At 40.9% G+C, this 14,896-nt stretch overlaps 1 protein-coding gene across 3 annotated transcripts in view; it reads left to right on the top strand.

Annotated features, from left to right (window-relative positions):
• Positions 1-14,896, top strand: part of LOC105489060 (HAUS augmin like complex subunit 6) — a 51,091-nt gene that overhangs the window by 7,381 nt on the left and 28,814 nt on the right. For 2 of the 3 annotated variants that reach the window (XR_011612625.1, XM_071077840.1), the window contains exons 3-9: positions 1,794-1,872; positions 2,888-3,020; positions 7,268-7,415; positions 9,767-9,832; positions 10,141-10,189; positions 13,910-14,083; positions 14,582-14,775. Coding sequence is in view for 2 of the 3 variants with exons in the window: in XM_071077840.1 (XP_070933941.1) it covers positions 1,794-1,872; positions 2,888-3,020; positions 7,268-7,415; positions 9,767-9,832; positions 10,141-10,189; positions 13,910-14,083; positions 14,582-14,775 (843 nt within the window). In the remaining variant the exon portion in view is untranslated. Of the gene's footprint in view, positions 1-1,793; positions 1,873-2,887; positions 3,021-5,603; positions 5,622-7,267; positions 7,416-9,766; positions 9,833-10,140; positions 10,190-13,909; positions 14,084-14,581; positions 14,776-14,896 lie in introns of those variants that run through there. The other variant, XM_011753689.3, reaches the window with a different exon arrangement.

Raw genomic sequence — 14,896 nt, 5'->3', positions numbered from 1 at the left:
TCATTCCTAATACATTTACTCTTTTGTTGTATGCTGTTGTTTAAGAAGGAGATAAAAATGTAAACACCCACTAGTCTCAGTTCTAAGTTATTTTGCATGTGATTTGTGTTTCTGCTATCTAAAAAAGTGTTCAAATTTCTTTTGATATTTATGTTGTGCCTTCAATCTTTTATATAGGAAAGCAACAAGTAGATCTATTGCTTAGGGCATTATTTTCATTTTTGATAATCTATTTTGAATATTTTGCTTTTATTTAAAGTTCTGAGTGTGCAGGAGAATAGGTATGTTTGGATCATTTTTTGGAATTCCCTATTATTAAGGTATAGAGCAGCTTCTTCTGTCCAAACAAAAATAGATTTTTACTTTTTTTTTTTTTGCTGATTATCAACATTACGGCTCATTTTAAGTAATTCAGAAAATATAGGAAAATGTAAAAATTGTTTTGAAACCCGTCAACCACTGAGTATCACTGTTGACATTCTAGCCTTTTAGTCTTTTTATTCCCTATGCATGCTCAGTTTTTTCTGCAAATACTGAATGTAGTTATAGAAAAAGTGAGGCCTTAAATAATTATGCCTCAGAATAAAAATTTGGAAAAACCTGACTGAAAGGAAAGCAGTAGGTAAATTTTAAACCCTAATATTCTTGACCAAAGTTGAAGCAAAATTTTCTTTTTCATGTTTTTCTGTCTTGTTTAGCCACAAAGCAATAGCACCCACAGTATGATAAGGATTATCTCTAGGAGTCATGCTCTTGTATGCCATTTTTTGTCCTCTTCATATATATCTGTTTATGTTTCTGTCCCGCAAGATTACTATTTCTTTTCAGGCTTAATTTACTAGTTTATTTATTTATCTTTATGCACTAGTCCAGTGGATCCGTTGAGATTGTTGTCTTTAGCTGATTTTCAGCAATTCTTATAGCTGTTCATTCCCTCATTTAATACATTTTAGTTGTTTGTATGAAACAGAACTCAATCCTTTAGATGTTTATAAATTAAAAAATTCAATTTCTCACAGGTTGGTGTCTCTCTATCTGTTATTTAAGAATGTTAACTTTAATTCATTTCACTTTAATTTTTTTTTTTTTTCTTTTGAGACAGGGTCACCCAGGCTGCAGTGCAGTGATGCCATCTTGGCTCACTGCAGACTCCACCTCCTGGGTTCAAGCAGTACTCGTGCCTCAGCCTCCTGAGTAGCTGGGGCTATAGGCGCACACCACTATGCCTAGCTAATTTTTTTATTTTTAGTCGAGACGGGATTTCTCCATGTTGGCCAGGCTGGTCTCGAGCTCCTGGCCTCAAGCGATCTGTCTGCATTGGCTTTCCAAAGTGCCGGGGTTACAAGTGTGAGCCACCACGCCCAGCCATGTGTTAATATTTCTGGTAGTAGAAATAAGTTTTTTTTTTTTTTTTTTTTTTTGAGACAGAGTCTTGCTCTGTCGCCCAGGCTGGAGTGCAGTGGCCCAATCTCGGCTCACTGCAAGCTCCGCCTCCCGGGTTCACACCATTCTCCTGCCTCAGCCTCCTGAGTAACTGGGACTACAGGCGCCCGCCACCACGCCCGGCTAATTTTTTTGTATTTTTTTAGTAGAGACGGGGTTTCACCGCGTTAGCCAGGATGGTCTCGATCTCCTGACCTTGTGATCCGCCCGCCTTGGCCTCCCAAAGTGCTGAGATTACAGGCACGAGCCACTGCGCCTGGCAATAAGTTTGATTTTTAAAAAATTTGCTGAGGCTTTTTTTTTTGGCTCTTGTTGTGCATAGTCCTAATGCTTTTATTTTTGTTTTCCAGATTTTGTTGGCCCCCATTTGACCAAAAAAGTGATACTGAATTCCGAAAACATTGCTGTGAATGGATAAAAAGGATTTCTGTAAGTATTCTTTTTGTTAGAAGATACAGACTTTAAGAAGTTAAAAACTACTTTAACTCTTTAACTTTTTAGAGGTGAAATCTTTTTAATGCTTTAATGCTATCAGTATAAGCAAGGAAATACTAGTTAAAATAGTCTTCTTTGATGGTTTTTGGTTGGGATTCTATGTATTTCGAAGAAACCAGCTTTGCTGGCCAGGTGCACTGAAAATAGGTTTTAGACTTCCTGAGAGTTTATAGCACAGTTTTTGTTTAAAGAAAACTTTTTCAACTGTATATTATTTTAGTTTGCTTCCCCAGATAGTATCAATGATTGTGTCTGTATCATTATAATTGTTTTTTCTTACCAGGTCCACATAGAGTTTAGAAAAACCAAAACCCACAACGTTTAACTTGTGGTTTAAATGGAATAATTCTGATCAAATTCTTTTTTCTTTTTTATTTTTTTGAGATGGAGTCTTGTTCTGTCACCCAGGCTGGAGTGCAATGGCGCAGTCTTGGCTCACTGCAACTCTGCCTCCCAGGTTTGAATGATTCTCCCACCTCAGCCACCTGAGTAGCTGGGATTACAGCCATGTACTACCATGCCCAGATAACTTTTGTATTTTTAGTAGAGATGGGGTTTCACCATGTTGGCCAGGCTGGTCTTGAACTCCTGACCTCTAGTGATCTGTCTGCCTCGGCCTCCCAAAATGCTGGGATTACAGGTATGAGCCACCGCACCCAGTCCTGATCAAATTCTTTTATGCTTCAAAAATAGTATGATGAGGAGACAGTGGGCTGGGGGCCTTACCCCCTTGGACTGTTTTGTACTCTGCTGCAGAGTTGGACATGTCCAAGCCACTGTGCTATGAAGAGGTACTAGGGAACCCCATGCCAACCTGTAGCATAGTGCTCATGAAAATGTGGGACTTCTATTGCAAGACTGTCACACCCTTTAACAAAAATAGTATGATGTAAATGTAAGAGTTTTTGTTAACAAAGTCTTCAAATCATCTTACTTCTCTTCTCCATAGGGTGAATGTGGAAGTAGCTTTCCTCAAGTTGTTGGTTCACTATTTCTTTCTCCTGGTGGTCCTAAGTTTATTCATCTGATGTATCATTTTGCAAGATTTGTTGCAATGAAATATATTAAATCCAATTCTAAAAGTAAGTTCAACTTATAAAATACTTTTTTGTTTTGATTCTTAAATTTTTATTGTTCTTTACAGTTTTTAAATCATGAAGAGATCTTAGTAAAAGCAAGATAAGTTAAAACATTAATGTACCCCAAAAAGGAAATGGTTAATATTCTACTGGAACTGTACTTTGAAATCTTCTCATAATGAACATAGTTACTATTTATATTTTTTTATTATGTTCTAATACAAGGATTGGGAAACATTTCCCTTTTTTTTCCTCTAAGACAGAGTTTCACTCTCGTTGCCCAAGCTGGAGTGCAATGGCATGATCTCAGCTCACTGCAACCTCTGCCTCCCGGGTTCAAGAAATTTTCCTGCCTCAGTCTCTTGAGTAGCTGGGATTACAGGTGTGTGCCACCATGCCTGGCTAATTTTTTGTATTTTTGGTAGAAACGGGGTTTTACCATGTTAGCCAGGGCTGGTCTTGAACTCTTTACCTCAGATGATCTGCCCACCTGGGCCTCTGAAAGTGTTGGGATTACAGGCGTAAGCCGATGCGCCTGGCTTTTTTTTTTTTTTTTTGAGACGGAGTTTTTGCTCTTGTTGCCCAGGCTGGACTGCAATAGCGTGATCTCGGCTCACTGCAACCCCTGCCTCCTGGGTTCAAGCGATTCTCCTACCTCAGCCCCCTGAGTAGCTGGGATTACAGGCATGCGCCTCCACGCCTGGCTAATTTTGTATTTTTAGTAGAGATGGGATTTCTCCCTGTTGGTCAGGCTGGTCACAAACTCCTGACTTCAGGTGATCTGCCCGCCTTGGCCTCTCAAGGTGTTAGGATTACACCAAAGTGTTAGGATTACAGGCATGAGGCACCACGCCCGGCCTTTTTTTTTTTTTTTTTTTAATACTGGGGTTGCACCATATTTCCCAGGCTGGTGTTGAATGCCTGTGCTCAGGCAGTCTTCCTGCCTTGGCCTCTTAAAGTGCTGGGATTACATACATGCGTGAGCCACCGCTCCTGGCGACAATTGATACTTTTATCACTAGTGTATGGATAATGTCTGTTTTCCTAAAGGCTCATTAACATAGTATGTGACCAGACCTTTTTTTTTTTTTTTTTTTGAGATCGAGTCTTGCTCTGTTGCCCAGGCTGGAGTGCAGTGGCGTGGTCTCGGCTCACTGCAAGCTTTGTCTCCTGGGTTCACGCCATTCTCCTGCCTCAACCTCCCGAGTAGCTGGGATTACAGGCGCCCGCCACCACACCTGGCTGATTTTTTGTATTTTTTAGTAGAGACGGGGTTTCACCGTGTTAACCAGGATGGTCTTGATCTCGTGACCTCGTGATCCGCCAGCCTTGGCCTCCCAAAGTGCTGGGATTACAGGCGTGAGCCACTGCGCCCGGCCTGTGACCAGATACTTTACTCTTTTCAGTCTGATAGGTTACAGTGGGATCTCAGTATAGTTTTAATTTGTATTTCTCTTATTAGTGAGGTTGAAAATTGTTTCATGTTTAAGAGCAATTTGTACTTAAAAAAAAATGTTTATTTTTTGGCTGGGTGTGGTGGCTCATGCCTGTAATCCCAGCACTTTGGGAGGCCGAGGTAGGCAGATCACTTGAGGTCAGGAGTTCAAGACCAGCCTGACCAACATGGTGAAACCCCATCATTACTAAAGTACAAAAATTAGCTGGGCATTGTGGTGGGCACCTGTAATCCCAGCTACTTGGGGAGGCTAAGGCACGAGAATTGCTTGAACCTGGGAGGCAGAGGGTGCAGTGAGCCAAGATTGTAGTACAGAATTCCAGCCTGGGCAATAGAGCAGACTCAGTCTCAAAAAAAAAATTTTATTTTTTTTAGAGATAGGGTGCGTCTCCCTATGTTGGCCAGGCTAGTTTTGATTTGAACTCCTGGTCTCAAGTAATCCTCCCACCTCAGCCTCCCAAAGTGCCAGGATTTCAAATGTAATATAAGAATGTTTCCAATTTTTCTGCTAGTGGATGATCTGCCCCAATTACATGTAATACAAACTGTTTTATATAAAATATGCATGTTTGGATTTAATAAGGCATAAGACTTGTAAGCATGGATTGTCCTATTTCTGGATTTAAACCAATTCAGTCAAAATGTTCAGTCTCTAGGTAACTTCTAAATTCGGTAAACTCATTTCTTGTTAAATATTTAGTAATTCTGATGATTTCTTTGTTTTTCTTTTTTCCCCAGACGAAGTCTCACTCTGTTGCCCAAGCTGGAGTGCAGTGGTGTGATCTCGGCTCACTGCAACCCCTACCTCCTGGGTTCAAGCGATTCTACTGCCTCATCCTCCTGAGTAGCTGGGACTACAGGCACACGCCACCATGTCTGGCTAATTTTTTTGTATTTTTAGTAGAGATGGGGTATCACTATGTTGGCCAGGCTGGTTTCGAACTCCTGACCTTGTGATCCGCCCGCCTCAGCCTCCCAAAGTGCTGGGATTACAGGCATGAGCCACCATGCCCGGCAAATTCTGGTGGTTTCTCTGAGGCAATACTAGGACCTGGATAAGCAACGTTAATGCACTGTGGAAGTCCCTGATTTTCAGAGTACTCATGTTTTTGTTGTATTGAGCCATGTTAAAGTAGGATTTATTACAGGTAAAAACCTGAACTCTGAAATATTTATATGGGTTATTCTCAGGTCTACTTTGGTTTTTAGTAACACAGTGAATAATTATTTGAGAAATGAACAGTGGTTTTATTTGGTTATCCTGTCCTATTGTCTTACTAGGAGGAAAAGTAAACTGATGGCAGCAGTGGAGATGATGTGATCCTCTCTTACCTTTTTATATTGACTTTCTTCCTTTGTTAAAAGGTTCTGTGGCTGGGCACGGTGGCTTACGCCTGTAATCCCAGCACTTTGGGAGGTCAGGGCGGGCGAATCATGAGGCCAGGAGATTAAGATCATCCTGGCTAACACGGTGAAACCCCGTCTCTACTAAAAATACAAAAAATTAGCTGGGCTTGGTGGCAGACACCTGTAGTCTCAGCTACTCAGGAGGCTGAGGCAGGAGAATGGCATGAACCCGGAAGAAGGAGCTTGCATTGAGCTGAGATCCCGCCGCTGCACTCCAGCCTGGGTGACAGAGGGAGACTCCGTCTCAAAAAAAAAAAAAAAGAAAAAAAATATTCTTTTTGGAAGCAAAGTAGCTCTTATTATAATTTGAGATATCTGGCCGGGCGCGGTGGTTCAAGCCTGTAATCCCAGCACTTTGGGAGGCTGAGACGGGCGGATCACGAGGTCAGGAGATCGAGACCATCCTGGCTAACACGGTGAAACCCCGTCCCTACTAAAAAATACAAAAAACTAGCCGGGTGAGGTGGCGGGCGCCTGTAGTCCCAGCTATTCGGGAGGCTGAGGCAGGAGAATGGCGTAAACCCGGGAGGCGGAGCTTGCAGTGAGCTGAGATCCGGCCACTGCACTCCAGCCTTGGCGACAGAGCAAGACTCCGTCTCAAAAAAAAAAAAAAAAAAAAAAAGAGATATCTATAAATAAATACACTATAGATATAAATGTATTTCTAGACATCTCAAATTATAATAAGAATGTTTTTAGGTAGATGCCCTCTGAAAATTTTTAATTGTGTAAAATAACTCACCTTTAGAAATCTTTTTTAGTTGCCTGCCTTAAAAAAAAGGTCATCTTACTTTCATTAACATTAGTTGTGTCGTGCTGAGTGTGGTGGCCTGTAATCCCAGCCCTCTGGGAGACTGAGACAGGAGGATCCCTTGAGTCCAGGAGTTCAAGACTAGCCTCGGCAACACCTTGAGACCCAGTCTCTACAAAAAATACTAAAAAAACAATTAGTTGGGCATGGTGGTATGTACTTGTAGTCTCAGCTACTGTGGAGGCTGAGGTGAGAGGACTGCTTGAACCCAGAAGGTTGAGGCTGCAGTAAGCTATACTTGTGCCACTGCACTTCAGCCTGGGCAATACAGTGAGACCCTGTCTCAAAAAAACAGCCCCAAATACCAAAACAAAACGTTAGTTGTATTGTTATATATTTATGGTATACTAGCTTTTGGGGAGTTGTTAGTTACATGATGTTAATTTCTTAATATTAAAATTCAACATTTTTGGTATTTATTAGCTTGTAAATCTGTTTTCCTTTTTTAAAAAGTCAATCAAATTTAGCAGTGGGAGATTGTATACCATCAATGTTAGTGACACTAGTGTTCAATTCTGATAACCCACTACTATCAGACCAGCCTGTTTTCTATAATCTTAATTGTGTTCCGTGTAGATTCTTCTCATCATTTTGTAGAGACATTTAACATAAAACCACAGGACTTGCACAAATGCATTGCCAGATGCCATTTCGCACGTAGCAGATTTTTACAAATTTTGCAAAGAGAAGATTGTGTTACCCAAAAATATCAGGAAAATGCGCAGTAAGTAGTACCTTGATAGAAAATAATTTCTTTCTTTTGAACAGATGTCACCAATATAATGTCAGCAGAAATAATCCATGCCTACCTCAAAACCCTGGTGATTATTTTTCCATTTTAAAGTCAGATAACTTTTTTTTTTTTTTTTCCCCCTATCTGAGACAGGGTCTGGTTCTGTCACCTAGGCTCTTAAGCTGGAATTCAGTGGTGTGATGTCGGCTCACCGCAGCCTCTGCTTCCCAGGCTTAAGTCATCCTCCCACCTCAGCCTCCAGAGTACCTGGGATTGTAGGCGCAGGCCACCATTCCCAGCTAATTTTTGTGTTTTTAATAGTAACGGGGTTTCACCATGTTGTCCAGGCTGATCTCGAACTTCTGAGCTCATGCAGTCTGCCTGTCTCAGCCTCCCAAAGTGTCAGGATTACAGGCATGAGCCACTGTGGCTATAGTCAGATAACTTCTGCATAAAATATTTTAAAACTTTAGGCATACTATAAATGTAAGTTTAGAGAAAAAGAAAAGATCACTGTATTTATTGATTTATTTATTTATTTTGGGATGGAGTCTCGCTCTGTTGCCCAGGCTTGAGTGCAGTAGTGGAATCCTGGCTCACTGCAACCTCCACCTCCTGGGTTCAAACGATTCTCCTGCCTCAGGCTCCCGAGTAGCTGAGATTACAGGCGCCTACCACCACGCCTGGCTCATTTTCTTTTTTGTATTTATAGTAGCGATGGGGTTTTGCCATGTTGACCGTGCTGGTCTTGAACTCCTGACCTCAAGTGGTCCACCTGCCTTGGCCTCCCAAAGTGCTGGGATTGCAGGTGTGAGCCACTGTGCCCGTCCCACTTTAGTTTAAAAAGTTCAGTTTTCTTTTTTTTTTTTTTTTTTTTTTTTTTTTGAGACGGAGTCTCGCTCTGTCGCCCAGGCTGGAGTGCAGTGGCCGGATCACAGCTCACTGCAAGCTCCGCCTCCCGGGTTTACGCCATTCTTCTGCCTCAGCCTCCCGAGTAGCTGGGACTACAGGCGCCCGCCACCTCGCCCGGCTAGTTTCTTGTATTTTTTAGTAGAGACGGGGTTTCACCATGTTAGCCAGGATGGTCTCGATCTCCTGACCTCGTGATCCGTCCGTCTTGGCCCCCCAAAGTGCTGGGATTACAGGCTTGAGCCACCGCGCCCGGCCGAAAAAGTTCACTTTTCTTATGTGCTTTGTAAATATGGAAATATATTTTAAAGTTGTAATTGTAGTGTTTATTTCATATCCTTTTTTGTCTTGATATTTCATTCTGTAAATTTTTCCATATTGCCATAGTGTATTACCATGTTTTTTTTTTTTTTTTTTGAGATGGAGTCTCGCTCTGTTGCCCAGGCTGGAGTACAGTGTCACAATCTTGGCTCACTCCAACCTCTCCCTCCCGGGTTCAAGCAATTTTCCTGCCTCAACCTCCCAAGTAGCTGGGATTACAGGCGCATGCCACCATGCCTAGCTAATTTTTGTAGTTTTTAGTAGAGAAGGGGTTTTGCCATGTTGGCCAGGCTGGTCTCGAACTCCTGACCTCAGGTGATCCACCCACCTCAGCCTCCCAAAGTGCTGGGATTATAGGTGTGAGACACTGCACCATGCCAGTATATTACTTTTAATGTCCATTAGTCCGATTAGTGGGTATTTCGTTAAGTAGATATTCTTTCAGGTAGGTAGTCATCATTTTTTAAAACCACTTAATGCTATTTTATATTTAGGTTCAGGGGCTCAAGTGATCTTCCTGCCATGTCTGGGAGTACAGGCGTGTGCTACCACACCCAGCTAATTTTAAAATTTTTTTGTAGAGACAGGGCCTTGCTTTGTAGCCAGGCTGGTCTCGAACTCCTGGCCTGAAGCCACTTTCCTGCCTCAGCCTCCCAAAATATAGGCATTACAGGTGTGAGCCACCACACCTGGCCTAATTTCTTTTTTGCAACTGTAGACAATTACAGTAGGATAACTTTGTAGAATGCTTTGTTGTATTTTACTAAAGCTATAGAATCCTTTGAAATTAACTGAAATGTTGCCTGACTGTATTAGATAACATTTAAATTTATCCCCTGGGTATGTGAGATAAGGATAAGAGCAGAGTCGTCTTACTAACCTCCATCATTCTAATCAGAGAGGGTATACTAACCTACGAGTCCTAGGTCCATCTCAGTAGGAGCCTGTATGTTGAATCACTTGTGTGATAAAGAGAGTTTAGAGTCCTTTAGCTTGCTGGTGGCTGTACCCAGAGGCCTTGATCAAGGATATGCAAAGGGAAAATAGAGAAGTGGGCTATACTAATTAATTGTAATGGTATTATAGTTGTCATTTTGTATGTTTTCTTGCAGATTATCAGTTAAGCAGGTACGAAACTTGAGATCTGAATGTGTAGGACTGGAAAACCAAATAAAGAAGTAAGTGACTTTTAGAGCTAGAAGTTGCCTTAGAGACTAGTTTAGCTTTTGCATTTTACAGGTGAGAAAACAGATTCCCACAAACATTAATTAAAATAATAGATCAATAGCCAGATGATGATAGGATTAGAGCATAGTTATGACTGCTAGTCCAGTTCTTCTAATAAATTATTACCGCTTTCAGATTAAATTTTATTTTTTGTTGGGGTGGTTGTTGGTGGGTGGGTTTGCAGACTGATTAGCTCTTTGGATATTAAATTGCCATGTGATTTTTCATGTGACTAACTAGATTATTTAATTTTTATTAGAATGGAACCCTATGATGACCACAGTAATATAGAAGAAAAAATTCAAAAGGTGAGACAACTTATAAAAGGAGAAATTTAATCTTTTAAAATTCTGTGATATGCAGTGTTTGCTCAGTTGGTGGGACTCTTATAGTCTATTTAGCACAATTTTTTTTTTTTTTTTTTTTTTTTTGGAGATGGAGTCTCGCTCTGTTGCCCGGGCTGGAGTACAACAGATTTTGGCTCACTACAACCTCCGACTCCTGAGTTCAAGTGATATTCTTGCCGCAGCCTCCTGAGTAGCTGAGATTACAAGCATGCGCTACCACGCCTAGCTAATTTTGTATTTTTAGTAGAGACAGAGTTTCACCATGTTGGCCAGGCTGGTCTTGAACTCCTGAGCTCAGATGATCTGCACGCCTTGACCTCCCAAAGTGCTGGGATTACAGGCATGAGCCACCACGCCCAGCCTCCCTTCCCCTTCCCCTTCCCCTCCCCTTTCTGAAATGGAGTCTCACTCTCCCAGGCTGGAGTGCAGTGGCATGGTCTCGGGCTCACTGCAACCTCCGCCTCCTGGGTTCAAGTGATTCTCCTACCTTAGCCTCCCTAGTGGGTGAGATTACAGGTGCATGCCAATATGTGCAGCTAATTGTTATATTTTTGTAGAGACAGGATTTCACCATGGTGGCCAGGCTGGTCTTAAATTCCTGACCTCAGGTGATCCGCCTGCCTCGGTCTCCCAAAGTGTTGGGATTACAGACGTGAGCCACTGCGCCCGGTCCCATTTCTTTTTATAGTACTACTACTTTTTTCTTTTTTTAAACTCATAGGTCGTATGTATAAAGATATTAATGGAGTGCCTTTAAAACACTTGAATATAATGGAAAAATGAACTTATAATTCATAAGCTTAATTATATTCAAAAGGGTTTTTAGATATGATTAATTAAAAATTCTCCACCCCAGTACAAAAAGCTCTGCTTGATTGTAGTATAACCTTGTCAGTAACAAGGTTATACTTGTCAGTGGTATTAATTTATCTAAGTAAAATGGGTTAACTGCAGGGAGATGTTAAGTATGAAAGGAAAATGAGGAATTAAAATGAGGCTGGTTTGGCAGGAGGGAGGATTCTGACAAATGAAAATGATCTGAGACCTCCAGAGTTTGACTTTGATGTGAGTTAAGTATTTTCTTAGGTTTTCTTTTTTTTTTTTTTGATAAAATTTCTCTCAAGCTCTTTATTGTGATTCTGTGATTGCCACGCCAAGCTGCTGTGGGTATAAATTTGGCTTCCAAGGCACATTGTCACTTGTAAAGGTGAGCGCCCTCTTAAGGAAATATTTTTATTCAGTGAATGCTTATTGATATCTGATATGTGCTAGGTATCTTGTAGATATTAGGGCCAAAACAATGAGGAGAACAGGCAAGGCAAAGTCACTTCCTTCATGGTATTTTCCATTTAGTGAATCTCTTATTGCAAATTATATAATTAAAATAATTTGCAGAACCTATTAAAGTTTTCACAGCAGTCTCTTCTGAGTTTGGTTCATATTTGTTTTCTCTGAGTACAGTCAACTTTGAGCCCTTGACAAGATAAAAAACTAGACTTGGAAAATCTGAGAACCAGATCCTAGATAATTACAGATTCATCAAGGAAATGCCATCCTGTGAGACCTCTAGACTGCTAGCCAATGAGTGTTCCTTTGGGAACAGCTTTACCTTGCCATGCAACATGTCAGAGATACTTAGGGTGGCACACACCTATAGTTTCACCTACTCAGGAGGCTGAGGCAGGAGGATTGTTTGAGCCCAGGAGCTCAAGGCTGCAGTGTGCTCTTGTGTCAATGGACTCCAGCTTGGGCAACAGAGCGAGACCCGTCTTAAAAAAAAAAAAAAAAAAAAGAGGTGGGGGCACAGTGGCTCACACCTGCGAGCACTTTGGGAGGTCAAGATGGACAACGGATCACTTGAGGCCAGGAGTTCAAGGCCAGCCTGGCCAACATGGTGAAACCCTGTCTCTACCAAAAATAAAAAAAGTAGCCTGGTATGGTGGTATTCTCCTGTAGTCCCAGCTACTTGGGTGGCTGAGGCACGAGAATCACTTGAACCTGGGAGGCAAAGGTTGCAGTGAGCCAAGATTGTGCCACTGCACTCCAGCCTGGGTGACAGAATGAGAGCCTGTTTCAAAAAAAAAAAAAGAAAAAAGGAAAAAAAAAGTGAACTAATTAGAGATATTTAATACTGTATTTTTATCATACAGGAAGAACATGTGTATAATTATATTTCTCCACCTCCCTCCCTCTTTTGTAAATTCTGTTAAAGCATAACGTATATACAAGAAATGTGTAACTCATAAGTATATAGCTTGACAAATTTTCACAAAGTAAACATGTCCGTGTAACCAATATCGTTTAAGGAATAGAATGTTACCAGCACCCTAGAATCCTCCTTGAACCTGTTTAGTTTACACTGTTTCCCCCCATGGGGAAACAGTGCCCTCACGTGTTACACTAAAGATTAGTTTTGCCTGTTTTTGAGCTTCATATAAATGCGAGTATATAGAATATATTCTTTTGTGTCTGACTTTGGCTCAACATTGTTTATGGTATTTATCCATGCTATTGTGTGTAATCATAGTGTGTTTATTCTCATTGCTGCTTAGTGTTCTATTTTATGGACATAGCACCAGTGTACCCTTTTTACTGTAGATGGACCTTTGGATTGTTTCTACTTTTTGATTATTACAAACAGACATTCTATGAGTATTCTTTTTTTTTTTTTGCAAGGATCCTGGGCTTAAGGGATCCTCTTACCTCAGTCTTCTGGGTAACTGGGATTACAGGTATGCGCCACTGTGCCTGCCTAAATATTCTTGTATATCAATTTTAATGAATATAGATTAGTATATGCCTAAGATTTTTTGTTTTTAATGAGGCATAATTTCCCACACTTTAACTTCCTCAAACTGAATGACTTAAAATTGAGATGTAGTAGTTTTTTTCTCTTGAAAAAATTTTTTATTTTTTTTTACTGAGATGGAGTTTTACTCTGTCCCCTAGGCTGGAGTGCAGTGGCGCGATCTCTGCTCACTGCACCCTCAGCCTCCCAGGTTCACGCCATTCTCCTGCCTCAGCCTCCCGAGTAGCTGGGACTACAGGCTCCCGCCACCACGCCCGGCTAATTTTTTGTATTTTTAGTAGAGACGGGGTTTCACTGTGTTAGCCAGGATGGTCTCGATCTCCTGACCTTGTGATCTGCCCACTTCGGCCTCCCAAAGTGCTGGGATTACAGGTGTGAGCCACCGCGCCTGGCTTCTCTTGAGAAATTTTAAAAATTATTTCTCCCCAAATGATCTTTGGTAGATTGATTACATGTCAGCATATAGAAAAGGCTAACTGTATCTTGCATAAGATTTCTTAGATTTGGAGCTGGGTGCAGTGGTGCGTGCCTTTACTCCCAGCTACTTGGGAGGCTGATGTGGGAAGATTGCTTGAGCCCAGGAATTTGAGTCTGGTCTGGGCAACATAGTAAGACCCCATCTCTAAAAACAAAAAAATTCTTAGATTTGTTTGAAAATTATAGTGAGCTAGATTCTCCTGATACATTTTTCAAAAATTTCCTTTGGAAATAAAATCCAAAGGGAGTTTTAAACTATTAAAGTATAATTATTTAATTTTCTTACTAGAAATCATTCTAGGAAATTTGTTACTAAGAGTGAACATATATTTACATTTAAAAAATATATATATGGATTATGTGTGAACTTTAATATTTTGTTTTTGTTTCCAAAGGTTCGGTCTTTGTGGGCTTCAGTGAATGAAACGCTCATGTTTTTGGAAAAAGAGAGAGAAGTTGTTAGTTCGGTCCTTAGTCTTGTTAACCAATATTATGCTTTAGATGGAACTGATGTTGCTATTAATATTCCAAGGCTCTTACTTGACAAGATTGAGAAACAAATGTTTCAGGTAAGCATTTGATATTAAGGAAGCTTTTGAGAAAACTCCTGTGATGTAATTGTATATTTTCTTGCAGTGTTCTTCTGCTTTCAGAATTTCTTTCTTTTTTTTGAGGCAGAGTTTTGCTCTTATTGCCTAGGCTGGAGGGCAGTGGCATGGTCTTGGCTCACTGTAATCTCCGCCTCCTGGGTTCAAGCGATTGTCCTGCCTCAGCCTCCCAAGTAGCCGGGATTACAGGCATGTGCCACCACGCCCAGCTAATTTTGTATTTTTAGTCGGTGGGGTTTCTCCATGTTGGTCAGGCTGGTCTTGAACTCCAGACCTCAGGTGATCCACCCCCCTCGGCCTCCCAAAGTGCTGGGATTACAGGCGTGAGCCACCGCATCTGGCCTTTCTCTTTTCTTTCAGATAAACTTTAATGATAAAAAACGTAAGTATTTTTATGTAATAGTTTATTATTATAATAACCTATAGTTCACCAATTTTTTTCTCCTCCTGATTCCTTAGTTGCACATAGGAAATGTTTATGAGGCTGGAAAACTGAACCTCTTAACAGTTATTCAGTTATTAAATGAAGTCTTGAAAGTGATGAAATATGAACGTTGTCAGGCTGATGAGGCAAGATTGACGGTAGACCTTCACTACCTTGAAAAAGAGACCAAATTTCAGAAGGAAAGATTATCAGATCTGAAGCATATGAGGTACTCTAAAAAGATCTGTTATTTTACTGTGGGAGGAGTAGGGTGGTTTTCTTAACAAAACTCGTATAACTTTAATAGCTCTTCAGCTTTGGCAAACAAGTATGAGAATTCTAGTACTCAA

Source organism: Macaca nemestrina, chromosome 14, assembly GCF_043159975.1.
Source record: "Macaca nemestrina isolate mMacNem1 chromosome 14, mMacNem.hap1, whole genome shotgun sequence".
Taxonomy (NCBI): domain Eukaryota; kingdom Metazoa; phylum Chordata; class Mammalia; order Primates; family Cercopithecidae; genus Macaca; species Macaca nemestrina.
Note: the sequence above shows the minus strand (reverse complement) of the source record. Positions and strands in the feature narration are given on the sequence as shown.